We start from the raw sequence: 21,416 nt of genomic DNA, 5'->3' as shown, positions 1-21,416 counted from the left end.
TATTATTTAAGTCCACTGCAATCGCTTTATATTATTAAATTGTTTACGTCCGCCTACGCTGTATGCAATTAAATTATATTTAACTATTTAAGACTCTGGAGAAGACGTCCTGAAATATTTTCATATAGACCTAACGGTAGCTATTTGCATTTTTAAATTTGAACTCACTAATATTTAGAGAAGAAGTTTTACGGATAGAAGTACTACTCTACACGTTTAATTTAAACAACGTCAGGATACATTTAGTACATTTAGATGCATTAAACACCTAACATATTTTTGAAAAAAATTTAAGTATTAACATGTTGCAACTAATGATTAACGCCAGTGTTATAGTTTCAGGTTATCAGTTCATAAACTTATATAACTTATTCTAAAGGGTGAGTGAATGTTTGGTTGGATATTGTCTTTAATTGTTGTGTCTAAAGTATTATAACTATAAATTATAAATAAGTACTATGATAGCTGATAAAAATAAACACTATGTAATCTATATATTTCTTTTTTAAATTAAAAGTATAAATGATTTACGAGATGATTTTTAATTTTAATCAGAGTTTTTACATGGAAAAATAATGTATCGTGGTAAATGGTTTGAAAAAATTTCAAATGTTCAATCATTTTTATCTTCTGGAAGACTGAAAGCTAAATATATTCTCAGGGTTATTCCACAAAACATATTTTTGAATAAAACATACTTTAAGTAAAGGTTGGAACAAAAATCAAATTTTGTCTCTGGCCAAATAATGGCCGACGGTGATTAACGTTTGTAGATAAATAATATAAAAATGTCTCATAGTTTTTAGCTACAAGTATAACAAAGTTCGTGAATTATATTGTTCTAATAAAATATACTAACAATCATAAAACAGTATTATTCATTGCATAGAACATATTATTATTGTGCAAATTTATATAATTACATAAACAAAACAAATTATACTTATAATTTATATCACATTTAAAAAGACATAAAGTATATAGTGTAATGTACGTTTTAAGTAACCACACCATTAATATGTTTATTACTATTAAGTGTTTTAATCGATATTTAATAACATTAATTGTTAGTGTTTCAATTAGATTGTAGGTGTATTATTAATTATAATAAACTATGTTATTTATTAATGCTTCATAAAAAATATAGGTAATAATATATTATTAGTCTATAATTATTAATTTAAATACATATCTGTAAATACAATAATTGTCTTGTTTCTTATAATATAGGTAATAATAATGGATGTAGTTCATTCATTATTACTTACAATATAATTTAAAAATTAACATTGAATTTTTTTTTATTGAATCAACTATAAATATTCAATTATTTTTGATTGAGTATTAAATATTAATCATTCTTCGTGGTTTTTTTGTGGTGTTTTTGATTCATCATCAATGGTAACCTGTCCATAAAAATGTATTTGATTAAGTAATAATTGAATCAACTATGATAGATTTTCTTTAATACCACTAAACTTACCTTTACTTTCCTCAAAGAATCATTAATATCGTTTCCGAAAGCAAGTAATTTGTTTTTAATATCATCCGGTAACGTATCGAACGATTTGTTCGTTACGGTGGATGCCACTTTTGCTGCCTTCGAAAATGCTTCCGACGCATACATCGACAAGTATCCAAGAAGTTTTTTCTTTTGTTGTCTTTCTTCTTTTGGCAACAAATTAAACAAACCCTTGAACAATATTTTATTTAATATTAATAATGATTGCACATGCTCTGTAGTATACTACACATTATGATTTTGTTTATTATTATCTTTTTGTTAAATATTTTTAATTTACTATATATACAATATAAATTATACACATTATACTCAACTATTACTTTTACTTGAATAATCAAACAAAAATATAATTTTCATCAGTATAATACATTTAATTTCTTTTGAATGAAGTCAAAAGTTGATTTAATTACGAAATTTGTCTATTCATTTTTATATAAAACACGATATTATTTAATGATTATTTTATACAAAATTCAAATTATAAATTATGCAACTATACATTATTTTAATACGTGTGTAGTTATATTAAATATGATAAATTAATAATATTTATCAGAAAATGAACACTAATATTATTTAAAAGTTATTGTTTTGTTTATCTCCACCTTGAAATCTAAGGTGATTGAGAGTGTCTAACTTGACTTCAAGACATGGGTCAACAGATAAAAAAATATCCAATTCTTGAAAAAATATTTAATGTTTATATTAATTACAAATTAATATTTAGCAATTGATAAAGGTATGTTATTATATATTTTTTTATAATTTAAGCATTTACTAAATACTTTAAGACAATTCTTATCACATTTTTTTTTTTTGATTAACTAAAAATCAATTACTTTTAAAATTGTACCTACTGACAAATCATACTGTGCGTTGTTAAATTTATTCTGATGTGACTATATATATTTTATACATACAAGACATAATATTATATATACTATTTAATATTTTATGTAATATATGGTAAGAAATTAGATGTTATTAATTTCCAAACAAAATATTTAAATGATATAAAATTAATATTTTATTTCAAATTTTAAGGTTTTTTTTTTTATTCAATAAAATATATTATAACTGCAGTTTAACAATAAGTAACATAAAGTAAACGAGAAAGTGCGTAATACGAAGTATGTGAAGAGAAGACCGTTCAGTATCAGAACATCGGTTTAATTTTAAGTTAAATACAGAAATTGTTGTACATTTTTCATTTGAGATAATAATATGAATTTAAATGACGTAAGCATAGTAGTATACGCAGCTTATAAGACTTATAGATATAATGGCCAGCCTCTGTAAATTGCTTGTAACAGTTCGGACGTATTCAATTGTATTAAAACTATTCTTTTATAAAACTCATCACTTTAGTTACTTATGTATAAAAACTTATTCATAAAAAAAAAAAATAAAATGATAAAAATGAATATATTTTAGGTAAAACGTTGAAAAAAAATTGATTTTGAAAAGTTATTTATGTTGTAATGGTTTCAATTCATATTTTATTGCACTTAACGTGCGAGTAAGAAAAAAAATGTGTGAAAAGGAAAATAATTTTGAATGTGCGTTGAAAATTCATTACTTTGTGAATATTAGAGATAAAAATGCTTGCGTTTCAGGCTTTACTAAAAATCTGAAAAATTATCAAAAAAAAAAAAAAAAAAGTGGTTAAAGTTAACTTAAAGGCAAAAAAAGGGGAAAAAAAAGAAAATATTTCTTACCAAAAAAACTTACAGAGAACAAGGTTAGTTGCATTAATTTTAATATATATATAATACGAAAACCGAACAGTATATTATTAACAGAATATTAGAATGTAACAAAACACGAATAAAAATAATATGTAAAATTAAAATATTAAAATATAATATTTAACATATTATGATATGTGAAAATAAAATATATAAAATTAAAATAGCAAAATAAAGTTAAAAATTAATTCATTTTATTTAATTTTTCCCCATTTTGCCAATAAGGTTCTTCGGTTAGGACTTTATAAAACTCAGTTTGTACTGGTCCCAAAGCGAGTCTTATAAGCGGCGTCCATTATAATACCTTCTATATCGTTCTATTGTCAAATTATTGTAATGTATTATTTTTATATAAATGAATAAGATAAAATGTATTGCCCATTATACTGTGTTATCATGTGCACAATCTAATCACTATACAATATTTACTCTAATATTTTTATATTAAAGTATTGTATTAAAATTATAATTGCGCTATTGTCTTAAACGTACAAACATCTCAGATTAAAAAAAAATAACAATCAATGATAATTCATATCTTGAGTTATTGAAATCGCTTTGCAGGGTAAGCCAATTTGACGCGTGAAACATAGAAATATATTATTAGGTGGCTGTTTGCTCTTTGACTCTTTGACGTAGTCATATTCATATTTTCTACACTCGAATACTTAATATTATAATACCGTTAAATAATATATATTTTGACTTCAGAGTTTTTTTAAATTATTTTAAATCGACCATTAATTATGAAACTTAAGATAAACAAATACAAATTATTCTATAGTGTAAAATAAAAAAAAAATAAAATAAAATTTTTGAAATATTTTTGAGTTATTTATAGGCATGGCAATTTTTTTAAGTTTTTTTGTTTTTTTGTTTTTCGTTTTTTTCTTATGAATGTTGATAACAAATTTTATTTTATTCTTTATAAGTAGTTCATAATATTGAATCCATAAAATTAAAAAAAAAATGCATAATGGCGATTATTTTTATAGACATTTTTAATTCCAATGTTATGGGCTACGAGATATCTATAAGATATCTACGAGATTACAAGGCTAAGTTAGTATGACCATGCCTCGTGTCAAGGGTAATGACAAGGGTAATTTTGGACGAAATTACTTATTTAAACGATAAAATACGGCATGTTAATAAAATATTTAGTTATAATTTAAAAAATTTATTCTTGGGAACTTAAACTTTATGTATTTTATACACTATAACATTTTTGATTTAAATTAAAGTATTATCTATTTAATGGTAGGTACTATAGATCTATTTTAACCGTTTTACGGTATTTACAAATTAAGACAGATTTTATTTAACTTGAGTTACATAGGTTGATATAATATGGTATAAATATATATTATCATAATAATTAAATACTAATAATACATTTAAATTCAATATTTTTGATTAAAATTTATCAATCTACTTATCTATAGTTATACTAAAAAACATATAATTTGGTGATAAATGATAATGACAAAAAAATCGTTTTCTTTTAGAATCGTTTATTGTATACAATGATATATCATTGAATTCGAATTTAACATATCTACAATAATTATCTACTTGACATCTTTAATAAACAGAAGAGCACTACCCACTTCTCTACTTTTTTAAGTTTATGAAGTTAATTTGAAGTAACAATAGTATACATAACGAAGTTTCAAAATGATTAAATACATAGTAGTATATTATGTATATTATTTTATAGTACCTATGCTTATTGTTTAATATATTAATTATTGGTCTATTATTGAAACAATAATTAGGTTAAATTGCAGAGATATATTTTTATCTTAATCTTACAAAAATTAATGGTAGGAAAAAATGCACTAGGTATACTATATTAAATAATTATTATAATAATTAAAAAATATTTTGACTTACGTCTTGGGTTTGTTCCATAGTTCGCTTTACTTCATACGTAAATTCTTTCAAGAATTTATCTATTTCTGTTTTCGCTGCTATTTGATTTGCTATATGTTTGTAAGGTACTGCTACAACTTCAAACGTAGATGATGTAATCTTGTTGAATAATTTATCTAGTTCAGTAGTTTCAGATGAAATCTATAGTATTATTAGAAATTTTTTTACAATTAAATTAAATACAAAATATTATATATTTATTTTAAAATATACTTTCCTGAACTACCAATGTCGATAGTAATACGATTAAACAAATACGTGAAGTCCTCATCTTGTTGATACCTAAATGTTCGAATGATAATCCTAGACTTCAATAAATCAATATTTATACTGTTTTCCCTTTTTATCATGTAAATAACTTATCAAAAATAATGCAATAGCTATATTATTGGTTACAAAAAATGTTACAATGTCCAATAACTATTATTTTAATTGGAGTAGAATAAAATACATTTCATATAATAGTTGTTCATATCGTTAATCATATTAATGTTCTTTGTACCCAAGTATATAGATACTTGGGTATTCCTAAAGAACGCTAACTAAACTTAAATATAGTATTTTTATTACATCATAATATTAGAATATAATATATTGTAACATAATATTATTATGTTAGTAATAATAAAAGACCAAAGTTTCATAGAGATTAGACCACTGTTTATCACTAATTCTTGATAAAAACATTCGAAGTACCTATAAAAATGACTCGCAATAAAGTAAATGTATGGTTGTAAAAAATAAAAATCAAAAATTACGTTAAGGAATCGTAGTTGACAGTCAAAAAAATAGCATATAAAAATATTGTTTAAGTTTCTTATATAAAAACAATGTATTGATTTTAAGAAATTTAAAAAATAGTTTTATGTTTAGTAATATGATTAAAAATATTGAGCTATTTCAGTAACTCTTACCGAGTATTGTTAACTAAATTATTTTTTTTTTAAAACAAGAATACATTTGACTTTGGTGATTGAACCTTTAGTACGTCACTACACACACATAGATATAACATATAAATTATGACTAATAATATTAATTGTAATATGAAATTAAACAAAATAAGGCATAAGTATATACCTAAAGAAAATGAGAACACACAGTGAGATGGATCACTATGTTTTTGAAAGTAGCAGTCATTATTAAGAATAATATAGTGAAATACTATTTATTATGGATAAGTAGACTAAATTGGTTAATAACTTAACTAGACTACCTATCGAATTAAACCTTAATTTATTACTATAAATGATTAGAGTACATATATTGTATTCTGAATTCTCTATGACGAAATATATTTTATTTATATTATATTATTGTTTGTTGTAAAAATGTAAAATGTAAATATCTATTTAGCGTTTTATTTTTGTTATTATTTTCATTGTTTTGTATTTATTATACCTTATATAATATATATAACAATTATTTTAAAAATCATAAAAATTTATTTATTTTAAAAAAAATTTTATAATATTATATAGCTAAAGTATAATGTCAGATAAAAGTAAAATACAATATATACCTAAGTAAATGGATTATTTTCATACTTTGTTATGTATTATTATTATGTTAAAATGCATTATAATGGACAACATTTTCAAGGGATAATAATTACTATTACAATGTGTTACCTTTAAAGAAACTTACAAACTATACAATATAGTAAGTATTATGTAAAAAAAAACTAAAAGTAATAATATTCTTGTACTTTTATAGTTAAATTATCTATCTTAAATAATATTATTTATTATTACTAAGTTATTTTATAAACTAATTGTTTACTATATAAATATTGATTTAAAATAAAAATATTTGATTATTATACTAATACTAATACTAATACTAAAATTATTTTTAAATTATTTTTCGGCTTTGTGTTTAAAAGATTTTTTTTAAATATTGAAGTTTAATGAAATAGGTAGTAATATTAACAATCCTTTTTAATTCCGTCTAATTATTAAAAACAAAGCAAACATTATTTAAATCATAGTAATCATCTTATTATAACTTATAATGTAATTAAAAATATAATTTAATATTTCAATATTAAGTTGATGTTTAACACATAATACTACTACGTTCACTTTGCTTAGTTGTAAACCGATCTATATTAGATGGGATGATGGGAATCTTTTAATGTTGTCATCAGTTTTTGACCAAGACCTTTTAATATATCGTTGACTTCTTTTAAATGGTCCACGTGATTACCGATAAATCTCTTGGTCGTCTGTATTTTGTCCAAAACCGATTTAATTTTTTTTTGTAGTGAGTCATTGGAAAGATCTTTTAATCTCTAAATCAAAATAAATATTATATAGTTATATAATGGTTCAAATCACACAAGAACAATGAGACATAAAGTATTTGGGTAAAAATGTATACTTTTTCCTCGTCAATTATATATTTTTCAAGCTGTTCGAGTTCCTCGATAGACTTTGTAAGAACATCAATTTTATATACTACGTAATCTACGGTTATCGCAGTGTTTTCATACATTATCAATCCTTTTTTTTGAAATTCTTTCATTTGCGTATCATCAAAATTTGAACTATTCCGGAGACTGGAATATTGCTGTAACTACAAAACAATTGCAGATAACTTAATTTAGATAAAAAAAAATAACGTTTACACCGCAGTTGTACTGCACATAAGTCTTCATACGTCCATGATCGTGATGTTTAAATTTCCTATGAACAGATCAATCATGGCCTGAATTTCGTGATCTACGAATTCTCTTGTTGAATTTCTCGCTATTTCCTCAGTAGTCAGTTCAATGCGTTCCAATAGCTGTGCATCTAGTTCTACGAACGTGTTTTGCCTAGAAACTGGACCAGCCTGCGTCAAATACTTGAATTAATATTTTTATTCTTTATTTTTCTCTTAAAAATATAAATGATAACAATTTTTTTTTTTGTACTATACCTATACCATAGAACACTAGTGTTCTATGCCTATACCTACGTCATACATTTCGACAATAAACCAATATTATTGTTGAATAACTTTTCAAAGTGTTTACATTTTACATATATATGTCATATATAATATAGATTCCATATTATGTGCTAGTAAAGTAGTAAATAAATGTATAAGCATTGAAGTGTTCACTTGGTAAAATCATATTTTATATATTATATATAAATCTATACAGCCATATAGGTTGGCGGCAAAATAAAGGATAAAAAACATACTCTGCATTATATAAATAATAGTAAATATTATAATTTTTAATTTTTATAAAAACAATGACAGTATTAAAAATAATAAACTTTCCAAATCGCCAAGACAAACAAATCTAATAAGAGCTATTAATATAATATCTTTCTAATATATTTTAATAATATTTAGAAAATATCGTTAGTATATACCATTATTTTAATTTTTGTCAAAAATTTACTTCCGCAAGTTCTAATAATAAAATATGTTTTAAACGTTTACGATTTGCTTTTTATAAATGTGTTGTAACAATGCAAGTGACATATAATTACAATAAAAAATAAAAGTTTTTTTTTATGTTTAAAATAATCTATATTAGATTTTTTTCAAATGTATATTTGAGTTATAGCATATAAGAGAATATATAGTTATACTTATAATATGTTATACTAAATACAGTTAAAATATTTTTTTAATATTATTTTTTTTTTTTAACAAAAACAAACATAAAAACGATGATCGAAGTTCTTTATTATATTCTTTACAATACAACAGAGTAACACGCATTTATAAACCGTATACGTAATTACGTTGTTGTATGCAATATTTTCGTTGTTTAGTAAACAAATTCATAAAATTAATTAATTATCATTGATCAATTGGGTGTATTATAAATAAATAATTAAGTCTAACATATATATTTACCGCGACACTAGCCAGACACCCAGTTGAAATCAAGGCTAACCACAGTACGGACTCCATGACGGTTAAAAACGATCTGCTTTGACCAATGTGTACAGTTCACTAAAACAGACTGAAGACTAAACTTGTATAATATAGGTGTACCTATATGTATTTGTATTTGTTTTTTATATACCTTTTTTTTTTTTTTTACTGGGTACTGTTATTTTGTTTCTGGTTTTGTAACGGACGGTTGTCCGCTCGTGTTCACATAATAAATATCGTATAAAAACCGTAATACACATAATACTCGTATAATTCACAGATTTTTACAGCATGTGTTCTCAAAGTGGCGCTCAACCCCTTTTCTGGTGCGTATCACCCAAACTACAGCACGCGCTACGTTATTGCTGCAGCGTTATTACACAACACATACAGTTACACACATATTATTATTGTCAGTTGACAATGAATTGCAATTTGCAGATTATAAATTTTAATGATTGGAACGATAAGATTTTAATATAGGTATGTAAATTTACAATTGATTATCGGCCTAAAGAATACAGAGGTACGAAACGTACACACATGTTCCAAATTCGTCAGATTTATTAGATTTAATAATAATTAGCATAACTCTATCAAAAATTACGATAACGAGTTCAATTAAAAAACAATATTTACTCTTTACACAGTTACATTATACATTCCATTTTTATTTTTTACATATCATTTGATTTTGGTTCTGTGCAATTGCTATGAATTTAAGATAACAACCTACCTCAAGAATTTTGGTAAATGTAATCGAATCTATAATAAAAATAAATTACAATTAGTTTTTTACATAATGGATAAAATAATAATTATTTTTAATTTCATAATGCTAAATCTGTTTTTTTTTTTTAATGGAAGACTGACGCTTAATTTATTTTGATCATTAAAAATGTGGTCATATTTTTCTCCATAGGACATGCTATTCGTATTTAAATTACATTAAAATATGAAATTGACGTATTATTAATAAATCATTATAATATTTTGTTGCTATAATACCTATAGTATATATATATACATATTATATATATTTAATATGTATATATTCGATCGGATTAATTGTTACGAAAACCCTTATAAAGATTTGTTGTTCATATTTTAAATATTAGTCGCAAGATCGTTAACAAAATTACTATACTACGAATTTCTCCCTAATTATGTTATCATTAATTGCAAATGTGAAGCGAGTAGGTAGGAAATATTTAAGCATAGTTAATTAGTTTGATTATAAATTATAATTAATTAGATTGGATATCAATTAATTTCTTCAATTTAAATAAATACTTAAAGTAACACTTATATTTTTATGTTCGAGTTATTAATTACTAACAAATTACAATAATTAATATCTGCTATCAACTATACCTAGTCCTTATAAGTAAAGTACATAATTTAAATTTAAATATCATGTATTTTATGTTTTACCTCATTAATTTATGGAAATATTTTATATTTCGAATGAATGCGTGTATAATTTAAAACAAACAGTACCGCTATGACTAGGAAAGTTAAATACATTTTTTTTAATTTAATAAGCAAAATGTAAATAATATAGACAAATAAGTTAAAAATAACTTAGTTTTTAAACTTAATTTTAGTTGTATTTTAAGAAATAAAAAAACTTCCAATTAAATATTAAGATTCAATATTTTCTAATTATTAGTCAGCAGTAAAAATAATTATGAATAGTCGAATTAAAATTAATTAGAGTCGATGAAAGTAGTATGAAATATGATCTCAACTATATTTTAAGAATAATACTTAGTTAATTTAATTTAGATACTTTTACATAAATTCACTTGAAATTAACACGTTCATAACAACAATTGACTCCGTATGTAAATTAATTATAATGGTTTTAATTTTAGTTTTTTAATTTATTAATACCTAATCTTGATTCGCCGCTTAATATATACTAACATTGTGATAGCTTAAAAATTATCAGTACTACTTATTATGTATAATGTATATTTCAGGGTAATTCATTAAATTAATTATATAAAAAAAAAAAAAAATAATACGTATCAAAATCATTACCATTTTAAGTACATGATAGTTTATTTAAATACAATAGAAACTGAATTAATTATTTATTTTATGTGGATTATAAAAAAGAATATAACATAGCTTAGTAATTAATTGTGTTAGTTAAATAATATAGGTCATTGTAAAAATATTGTGTTTAAGACCTTTTTATGGCTACCTACTATAATTCTCCAATCGACTATTATAGTATACATAGTACACCTAGGTAAAAACACCTGTTAAATAACTAATAAATACCTCCAAAAAATATATAATATACATATTTTTTTTGGTAAACCATGACAGAGAATTTTTTAATTTTCGTTTTTCTATATTATTATGAACACAAATAAAATAGTATATATTATTTTATAAATAAACATAATATTTTGACATTTTGATGCCTAACTTTATATAATAAAATATTGAGCTTCGAACAAATATATTATAAATGGGCTATTTATGAACTGCTAACACATATTTAAACAATCTAATTTAGAAATTTCAAATTAGTAAATGTTTAAAATTTGAAATTAAAATAATATTAGAAAATAAGAACTTATCAAATATCTTTAATGAATAATAAAAACAACTAATAACACAATTTATTTCTAAATTTTGACTTTTATTATATTTTCTTCAAGGGAAAATCAATTTATAATAATTAATTTTTTTTATCTATAGATAAATAATACATTTTACGATTAAAATAATTGCAAAACGTAAAATCCAAATTAACACAAATTTATAAACGACAAATTTCCGGTTGATTTACCAACCATAACTAACAAAGTTATGTTCGGTGGTGGTTTCGACCATATTAGCCTTTTTATACTAAAAAAAAAAAAAATAAAATAAAAAAAATCTCATTAGATTAATTTTTATGGTACATATTGTAACAGTGCTGTAAAAGTATCAAATATTTTAAATTACTTTTCGAATACTTTTGGTTTTTTAATTTGTAGGTTTAATTTAACACTGTTTAAAAATACTTAAGTCTAAATTTTTAAAAAAGCTGAAATATATTTTTTAACCCTTTTTTATAACATTAGATACCTATACTAAAATTTCACACGTTATTATATTTTGTATTGAAGAATTAAGTTATTGAATAATTATTGTAATTTAAAACACGATAAAGGAAGGTATTCAAAATCACAATAAAATAAAAAAAAATATTAGAAAAAAACCAAGTATTCAGGAAAAAATGAAAGTATTTCAAATATCATCTAAAATATTTTATGTTGAAAGTGTTTAAAAATTATTTAATACTCCGACAATATCATTTGAAAAATTATATTCGAATACACAACAACACTGCACATAGGTGAATGGTTTACGGTGTACAAGACATGTTACTATACTTCAATAAACGCATGTCTTAAAGTATCCAAGTACGAATTGTAGTCCATAATTCCATTAGCTGAATTCCTCATGAATTCCTCATTGGTCTGATTAATGTATCTGAATAACGCATCTACCTCTGAAAATTGACTCTTTTTTTTCCGATGTGCTGACCTAGGTGCCTACAGGCACAACATTTATTTTGAAATATTTGTATGAAAAAAAAAACTATGATCATATTACAATATAGTATTATTATAACATCAATTTTCTACGTTACCGTTAAGGCATCAAAACATCAATAAAATTGCATTTTAACGCCACATAATATTAGACATGATATTGTAACGCTTTAGATACTCTATATTATAGTATATAATATAATAGCCATATCTCATAGTATTAAGAACATTCTTGAAAAATGAAATGTTTACTCGTAACACACAATACGTTAATTAAACAAGATATAAATTTAAAAATAAAGTATGGTTAAAAATATAGGTACCTAATATACTACATTACGAAAAAATGTCCATATAGATGAATGCAAGTATAGAAAAAACATATAAAATATATAATATTTAATAATATTTATATTATAATTAAAACGCACTTGAATACGTCAAAAAAGCAAATGTACTTTAGAAAGATTTAAATTTATTATAATAAAGATTATAATACCAAAGTCGGTACTAGATACCTATATTAAATTACATGTATTGCATGTAAGGCTATAATAGTGTAATATTTTTTACGTTTTCGAATTTGATTTGACATGAAAATGTTCAAATATACACGAAATGTATAATTTATTATTTATAGCAATATAAATTACAATATAATGTTATTTTCTAACTAATCTAACTGAATATGTTTCTAAAATTCGTTTTTCATCTAAAAAAGTTTTTAAAAATAATTTCTCAACATTGTGTTCCTTACCTCGGTAATTGAATTGTCTATCACAGGCGTCTCTGCAGGTGTTAGAATCAGGTTTTCATCTATCGTTTCAGCCTAAAAATTTATATTTTAATTTAACAAATATTATATAGGTATAGTGTATTTTAATTTTCTAGTCTCGAACAATGGGGCGTAAATTATTGAAAACATCGATATTTTACAATTAATTCACATTTTACGCGAAAGCTTATTATAATAAAAATACAGTAGGTACACAATATTGTAAACTAACGAAAATACAAATGTAGGTATAAATACCAGTGATTCCTATATAATGTCTCATTTTGTATTTATTTTTAATAAGTTTAAACCACTTTTTGTGTTATGAGTAGAACGCTATTTTAGTTTGTCTATATAGCTATACAGTCAATATATTCATTGCTTAGAAGAATCAATTACTGAATTAATTTAATATTGATGATCAATTTAATTGTAAATTATTATTTATTATTTACCTCTACATTCACAAGACACCCAGTCGAAACCAGGGCCAACCACAATACAAATGACATGACGATTAATGGTTTTGAAGTTCCACCTTAAACAATATGAATTGTCTACTAAATCGGCCCGAAGACTAAGTACAATATGCTTTATGTGTTTACATTGTTATACTATGTAAGTAATATTATTATTCAGTAGATAAAGAAACTTTTTAGTGGGAGTGAGGCGCTATTGGCTCTGCAACAATGTGTTTGATAACAATTTGTGTTTTCATACCATTAATTACTTAACTTAAAAAAAGTTATACGCTTATTATACACTTCATGTATTGTATATATAATATATATATATATCAGTTGAGAATAATCGTGTACAAATAATATGTATGTAGAAAATAAAAATTGGTTAAATTCATTAAAATTTATTTTTATAAAAACTTAATGATTTACCCAAATTGCTCCAAATTGTATTATTTTTACAAAAATATAATACTTTTTTTAATTTATAGTAAAATGTTCACTGTTTATTATTAATCATATCCAATATTGTAGGAAATTTAAATAAAACAATTATGTTTGTAGTAGAAAATGAATATGATTGATATCGTCATCATATTACCTACTAATAGTAATTTTTGTTAACTATAAAAGATTGAAATCACTTGATATTTTGTCGAAAAATATTAATTTAAATCTCTGTAAAAATTAATTTGTTCAACATTAAATATTGAGAAGCAATTTATTTTAAAATATACGACATGCCCACAGTAGGACATTATGTAATATTAAAACCCATTATTGTCATTAATTGTGAATATTTATATACATAGTAGGTAAGCATTTGTCGTAACAAAAGAAGATTTTGAATGTACATCTCATTCAACGGCCTAATATATTAATTAAAATGTATTAAATTATTATACTTCTGTCGTATAATCACTATTAACGTTGTACTAATCGTATTGTTCTGAACAAATATGTACTATTCAATTATAATAACGGACAATTATTTATTCGTTTACTCGACCGCATAAAGACGAACGCGATAAGACTCGTAAGTTTATACATATTTTATAACTCGCATCATAAACCCAAGCGGGCTAATGTATTTTTAAATAAGTATAATCCGACTTAATGAAATAAAAGTGTATTCTAAATGTAGCGTTCGCCGTTGCGTTATAATAATATCGTTACGTACTTAATTATTACGCGTCTTGCGCATACAACGGGCATAATAATAATAATAATATAATCATAATTCATAAATCACCTACGAACGGAATAACGAAATACAAAAAGCAAAAACGAAGTATAATTTTGAGATAAATTGAAAATCATTAAGGTTATCTGATCGTTTATATTTTAAAGACGGAAAAGTCAAAAAAACGTATACGAAATTACGAGATATTTGTGTCTACCAATAAACGCATCGATGTTTGACGATGATGTTATATTTTCGGGTCAAGCGTGTATTTTTCGGTACGTCGACGCACATTATAATATTACCCTTCCTCTCATCACAACTCCTTTAAGATTTATCGCGCCGTCGGGAAGCCGAGGAGCATTTTTAAAACATCGGCACACAAACGTATATATTCGACCGCCCTCCACAACAGACCATTATATAATTACTATATTCGTATATTATTTATTTTATTATTATACAAAATGCCGTATTTAATTACACGGCGACGTGGTGCCACACAATAAAACGGGCGAATTAAATGCGTGCCCGTACGTCGCAAAGGCTCGCCGTGTACCGCCGCGGCGTTCGTCGTCTTGGTTACGAGACCAAAACACACGGGACCCGGAAAAAAGCTTTTGGCGAGCCGACGCGCGAAGAACGGCGAGCCGAGGAGCGTGATGTATTACGATATATTCTTATACATTATAATATTATACATCGTGCCTTTGATCTTGGCGCGCGTTGAAGAATATTAATATTATATAACGTTTGCGTGTCTGTGCACAGCGTACATATTTATGTGCCCACTGCCCATGTATCAAGACTCGGGCCCACATTATAATTTTCATGACTCGGCGGTCATCAAAAGTCAGCTATAATATCGTGTAGACAATAGACGGAATCATCATCGAACGAGATTTTTTCGCGAAAAACGTTTGTTTTGTTCTGCTGTGGTTATTTTTTTTTCCCCCGTCGCCTGTTCCATATACTACACAGGAGCTGTTCAATTTTAATTAAAACCCGAACGCGATTGGATTCGATGGCGTGTGTATATACGTATAGTTTTCCTCTACATATATATATATAGGTATACATATGCGGCGGATGCAGAGAATATCGCTAAGTAGCGAAAGTCATTAAACACGCCAGTACTGTACGCATTATTATATATACGTCGTATACTCTTTGCCGTTTTATGGTTTAAAAGCCGAACAGTGTTTTTATATACACACACGACGCGAGTACACAAACGTAAATCGCTTACGAAAAGGGTTTTTGCAAACTTTATTTCCCCGTCCTCCCCAGGTTCGTTATTATTATTATTATACACCGCGAGAGTACAAAAGATGATCCCCTTCACGGCTGTTCAAACGTCCTGGGACTCGTACTCGTGAACAGGACGCAGGTGAGACTAGGTGGTCGGTGATCCAGGATGGGCCACCGTATATTCTCGTTATCCTATCCATACCTAAGTAGCCAACACACAGTGGTCCACTACATACGTGTAATGTCTACGTACTTATTTATTCACTATAGCGTATTGAATACAGAGCTGTGTCAACATTTTTTTCTTGAGTTACAATACATAGTTTCTGACACCGAGGTTCTATGTCACACTAGCTGTATAGAAAATATTACTCGGTTTTTAATAGAATACCCTTAAAATGCTTGTAATAGCAGATGATCGGTTTAACGCGACACTCGTTGTTTCAAAAATCATTAACGTTTACGAAAATGTTATTTTTTAATTTTTTATTTTGCTTAATTTTATTTTTATTTAAAGTCGTTAAAACGTATAATTATTTAATATATATACATGTCTACCATTTTTATCGTTGTATTTTTGTTTTTTTAATGATAACACATACTTAAAGTTCTTTACTTCAAAGCAGAATATTTTTTGGAGAACTTCGATGTATAAAAATCGAATTTTAAATGTGTCATAACTCACGAATACTTTACGAGTTATAAGTATTTAAAGTTTAGTTGAGATTAGTGTGATGGTACTACTTCGCAAAATATTGGTCCATTATTCCGTTCATCTGACCTAACAACAAATAAACTATTTGTTCAAAAGTATTTGTGTATACATATATTGAAAGACTGAGTAATATTCTTTTTCGAGACATGAAATAAAAAATGCTTGTTTAAGAATAAAAACTATTAAAAAAAAAAAAAAAAAAAAAATGATAAAAATAATAAAATACTAGAAAAGATTATTTTTCCCAAAATGTTTTTAAGTAACTAGTAACTATATGTATGGTTAATATTTTTAAAAACGTTAGTGTTTTTTCAAATAAGAATTATTTAACGTTTAATTGATCACTCCATGTATACATACTACAAAGATATGTTTGAAAACAAGTAGTTATAACGATTTACATATTTAATGGATCTAGATAATACTATATAAATGGGTTATATGTTGTCGGGGCACTGGGAGGTCGACATAGAATAACTACCTATATTGTTTGTAACGATAATAATATTGTTGATCTGTAAAGCTAAACACTTTAAAGGTTCGTTAGTTTATGCTTTCCCTGCAGTCTCCCCCCCCCCCGCCCCCGTCTTATTTCGTAGATCTGTATACTCCTGCGGGTAGCGAAGACGTCGTTGGTCGGCAAACGCGCGTTGGAATATTTGGACAGATTTTGGACACGTTTTCTCTGCGGAACAAAGGCTTCAAAGCCGCAACAACAGTTTTGAATTCCATTAGTGCACCCGTATCATTCGGATTACGAACGTTATAACGAGCCGAGTCAGGTCTCTGAGGATTCCGTTGCCACCGCGGCCGCCGCCGTCTCGTTGCTTTTTGAGGGTCGTTTAATTAAGAAGTTTTGGGGATTCATTACACTGTAAAATAATAACCCAAGTCTCCCGACTCGCCCCCTCGATCATCCCCGCCATCACGCTGGCTAGGGTAATTTCGTCTAATTATGATGTAAACGTCTGTACCTACATTACAGTAGTGGGCCCCCGTTATTTATAATGTTATACCGGGGTATTATAATAATATAACGCATAATATACATATATATTATAAATGTACCTACATAGCCAAGCGTGTTAAACTAAAGAGCAAAGCTGGATACCTACTCATTCTACGTCATGTAGGTTCAACCAGTAGTTACCTACGCTGAGAAGAGAATAATAATAGCTCTCTTCCAGCGTATAACGTAATAGTGTTACACAATATTACTTACACGTTACAATATTATGATATAATATTCTGCACCAGGTTAAAACGCATCCGGATTCGCGCAAGTTAAAATCGTAGCTTAATTCAATGATATTATGATATTGTATTTAATTACTGTCAAAATATTAAAATACTGTAATTTATTGTTATTATATAAATAATAAATGTACACTAAATAATAATATTATAATTCTATAGTAATAATATTAACTATTAAGTATCTGTAAGTGTTATAGCGATAAGTAAAGTTGTAACAAAACACGATAGTGTGCCATGACGTATAGTTTTTAACTGTTTAAATTTAAAATAACTTGAAAATATACAATTTAAATCGATTATTTTATTAGTTCATAAATCTATAAAAGAATTAATTGTTTTTTGATACATTGAAATACACTAAAAACTCACATACGTTTTACTGCCCAATCTCGTTTTCCAATTTAAAATTTCTTTTTGTCTAAATAACTATAAATATTTTATTTTTTTTTAACCATTTCATCATTTACATATTATACTTTGTTAAAAGGTCCAACATAGATTAAATCGAAAACTTTGGAGGATAATATTTAAAAACATATATTTTCACAACTTTTCTTTAATATTCATAATCAGGTGTTTATGCGATGGTAAAATAACGTTATTAATAATATAATATCGGAGTGTTTAGGCAAATGGACACGTTTTAACAGTCTGTTGGTAATAAATTTAATATAGCCGACGTAGAATACATTTTAAAAGCTATAAAATAAATTGTGGACTACGGTCTATGACTAAACAGTAATATAAAAACATTTAAGGGTTCACAGCACCGAATATAATTAATTTTCCAGCATAAAATCATTGTGAACATTTAGCACTACACGAAAAAAAAAGAAAATAGAATATCATTAAACAATTATCTATACGTTGGCGGGGCAGACATTTACAATTCTGAATATCGAGTATGAAAATATATTTCTTAGTAAAATTATCATACTGTGTACATAATATCATTTTACCATCAATGTATGGTCCACGACAATATTATTGATCCGGAATAGAAAACTTAAACAATTTACCTAAACGTCTTAAATCTTATATTATTATACATTATATTAAATGTGGTCCGATTTCTGTCGAATTCTAGGACTGTGCTTCGTACTTTATGTGGTAGAAAAGTGTTAAGGTGTAGTTAAAGTTCTACACAACAGCAATTTGATAATGACGCACGTAGATAATAGTTTTTACTTTATACGAACAACTAAATCATACGCTCGATTCGAAATTATTGTTGCATATTATGCCCGCTATTCAAATACGAAATGAAAGCGCGTGTCGTACGGTGTACACATATTAGTTATTATTATTATTATTCGTAGTAAGTTTCGACTAAGTCTCCTCACAGGACACAGGTTACTCGATATTAGTAATATATAATTATTGGGTTGCCTGTATATTATTATGTAGTTCAGTAAACATGGTTGGTCTGCATAGACTTAGTCCTTGTTCCTGAGAATTAACGTGTAAACTTTATGACAGGCCGAATCTTATAGTAGTATGCCATTGTACACATTTTGTACTCGCGTTATTTTTCTTTTAAAAATACAAAATTTGTATAAAAAAGACGTATTTCTTTTTTTTTTAACTAGTAATATTTTTAAAACAAGTTTAAAACTTTTAAGCACAGCTGCACCGACAAAACACACTTTATTTTTAAAATAATAAAAATATTTTTTATTTAATAAATTCTGGTAGTGATTTTTGTTTACTATTTTATCAACTGCAGCCCTCTAAAATTTAGAAATTTAATTAATAATAATGTATATATTATATTAATATACAATAATTAATAATACTATCCAATCCTTCTTGTGATGCATATGAAATGCACGAGTATTCACTTACAAAATAGAGGTGTAAAATTATAATAAATATTTTATTTATTAGGTAATAAAATAACTGTGAAAACCACGTTATAATCAATTCGTCAGGATTTCCTGGACAAATAAACTGACGGCCAAATGTATTTGTGAGAGTTTCTCGAAATGTTACATTTTATTTGTATACGTTTATAAGCCACATAATATAGCGTAAATACAATTTTAATGCTTTTCATTTGTGATATACAAAATCAATAAGTGGAAAAAATAAAACAAAAATATGATCAATATTTTAATTGCAAAAAAGTCAATTTTACAAAGCTATGCGATAAACCTATAACAATTCTATAGTCTGTTGTCTGTAACCAATGGTAACTATGTATGGTTATATACATATATATATTATATGAATGTAAAAAAAATATAATCATTTTTATTTTTCGAAACAAAATTCCTTTCATCTTTAAAATTGAAATTTTTTGAAATCTCTGCTTATTGCATATCTAGCGTATTAGAAGAAGGAATATTCAAACTTTCAAGTTTATATTATGTTTTGAAGTTATTGACGATAAATTAGTGACATTTGAATTATATATTTGTATAAGCTTATTATATTTCACAAATTTACATATTGATGAATAACTACAAGTGTTAGTTTATACAAACTAAAATTTGTATAGTTGATTGAAAAATAGATTTTTCTATTGAACACTTTTAGATGATTTGTGGTTGTACTCGACTGATAGGTAACTATTTAAATACTAAATGAATAATATTGTTAATAAACTACGGTGTTGGTAATAGTAGTATTAATTAACTACCGAAAGTAAACAGAATCGATGAACGTATATATGCGTACCTATATCGATCAATATGGGAGCATATAAATGTATAAAAAGTCATTTTCTTTTTAGCCACATTTATCTGTTGACAAGCTTTTTTCAAAAAAATTAATTTTAAGTGATTTTAAGAGTGTAAAAGTAGAATACACGTAAGACTTCTATAAATAGATCAACATGCTCAAGAGAACGTTGATATTTTTATTAAAATATCTGAAATTTTGAAAATTCAAATATTTATCACAAAAGACCAAAAAAAATTAGTTTTTTAAAAATATTTTGTAATTACTAACTATTAATTTTAGGGTGAAGGAGTAAGTTTTGAATTTTAATACATTACATGCATGGTTAGATGTATTCTTGAAACAATATGTAAGAATAAAAATTTATAAAAAGTTGATAATTTTTTTTTCTTTTTGGTCCCACGGTTACTTGTTGACGGTCTTTTCAAAAATAACTAATTTT

General features: G+C 25.4%; 2 protein-coding genes and 1 pseudogene across 2 annotated transcripts; all 3 read right to left on the bottom strand.

Annotated features, from left to right (window-relative positions):
- Positions 1-813: 813 nt before the first annotated feature.
- Positions 814-5,560, bottom strand: LOC114133094 (uncharacterized). Its single transcript, XM_050205316.1, has 4 exons — positions 5,428-5,560; positions 5,170-5,351; positions 1,484-1,693; positions 814-1,406 (listed from the first exon to the last, which is right to left on the bottom strand). Exons 1-4 carry the CDS (start codon positions 5,477-5,479, stop codon positions 1,356-1,358), a joined length of 495 nt encoding a protein of 164 aa, XP_050061273.1. The 5' UTR covers positions 5,480-5,560; the 3' UTR covers positions 814-1,355.
- A 1,134-nt stretch (positions 5,561-6,694) lies between these two features.
- LOC114133084 (uncharacterized) lies at positions 6,695-9,234 on the bottom strand (annotated as a pseudogene).
- A 2,494-nt stretch (positions 9,235-11,728) lies between these two features.
- LOC126551567 (uncharacterized) lies at positions 11,729-14,036 on the bottom strand. The gene is made up of 4 exons (XM_050205320.1): positions 13,881-14,036; positions 13,408-13,479; positions 12,489-12,650; positions 11,729-11,958 (listed from the first exon to the last, which is right to left on the bottom strand). The coding sequence occupies exons 1-4, from the start codon at positions 13,935-13,937 to the stop codon at positions 11,896-11,898; spliced, it is 354 nt and encodes a 117-aa protein (XP_050061277.1). The 5' UTR covers positions 13,938-14,036; the 3' UTR covers positions 11,729-11,895.
- Positions 14,037-21,416: the final 7,380 nt, after the last annotated feature.

Source organism: Aphis gossypii, chromosome 1, assembly GCF_020184175.1.
Source record: "Aphis gossypii isolate Hap1 chromosome 1, ASM2018417v2, whole genome shotgun sequence".
NCBI classification, from domain to species: domain Eukaryota; kingdom Metazoa; phylum Arthropoda; class Insecta; order Hemiptera; family Aphididae; genus Aphis; species Aphis gossypii.
Note: the sequence above shows the minus strand (reverse complement) of the source record. Positions and strands in the feature narration are given on the sequence as shown.

Excerpts from the sequence above, each read along its gene's own strand:
- LOC114133094 (XM_050205316.1), bottom strand. The coding sequence starts at position 5,479 with ATGAGGACTTCACGTATTTGTTTAATCGTATTACTATCGACATTGGTA. Across the intron at positions 5,352-5,427 it reads ACTATCGACATTGGTAGTTC|AGATTTCATCTGAAACTACT; the intron begins AGGAAAGTATAT and ends TAATAATACTAT. Across the intron at positions 1,694-5,169 it reads CTATGGAACAAACCCAAGAC|GGTTTGTTTAATTTGTTGCC; the intron begins GTAAGTCAAAAT and ends ATATTGTTCAAG.
- LOC126551567 (XM_050205320.1), bottom strand. The coding sequence starts at position 13,937 with ATGTCATTTGTATTGTGGTTGGCCCTGGTTTCGACTGGGTGTCTTGTG. Across the intron at positions 13,480-13,880 it reads GGTGTCTTGTGAATGTAGAG|GCTGAAACGATAGATGAAAA; the intron begins GTAAATAATAAA and ends ATAAATTTTTAG. Across the intron at positions 11,959-12,488 it reads TAAGACATGCGTTTATTGAA|TATAAAAAGGCTAATATGGT; the intron begins GTATAGTAACAT and ends TTTTTTTTTTAG.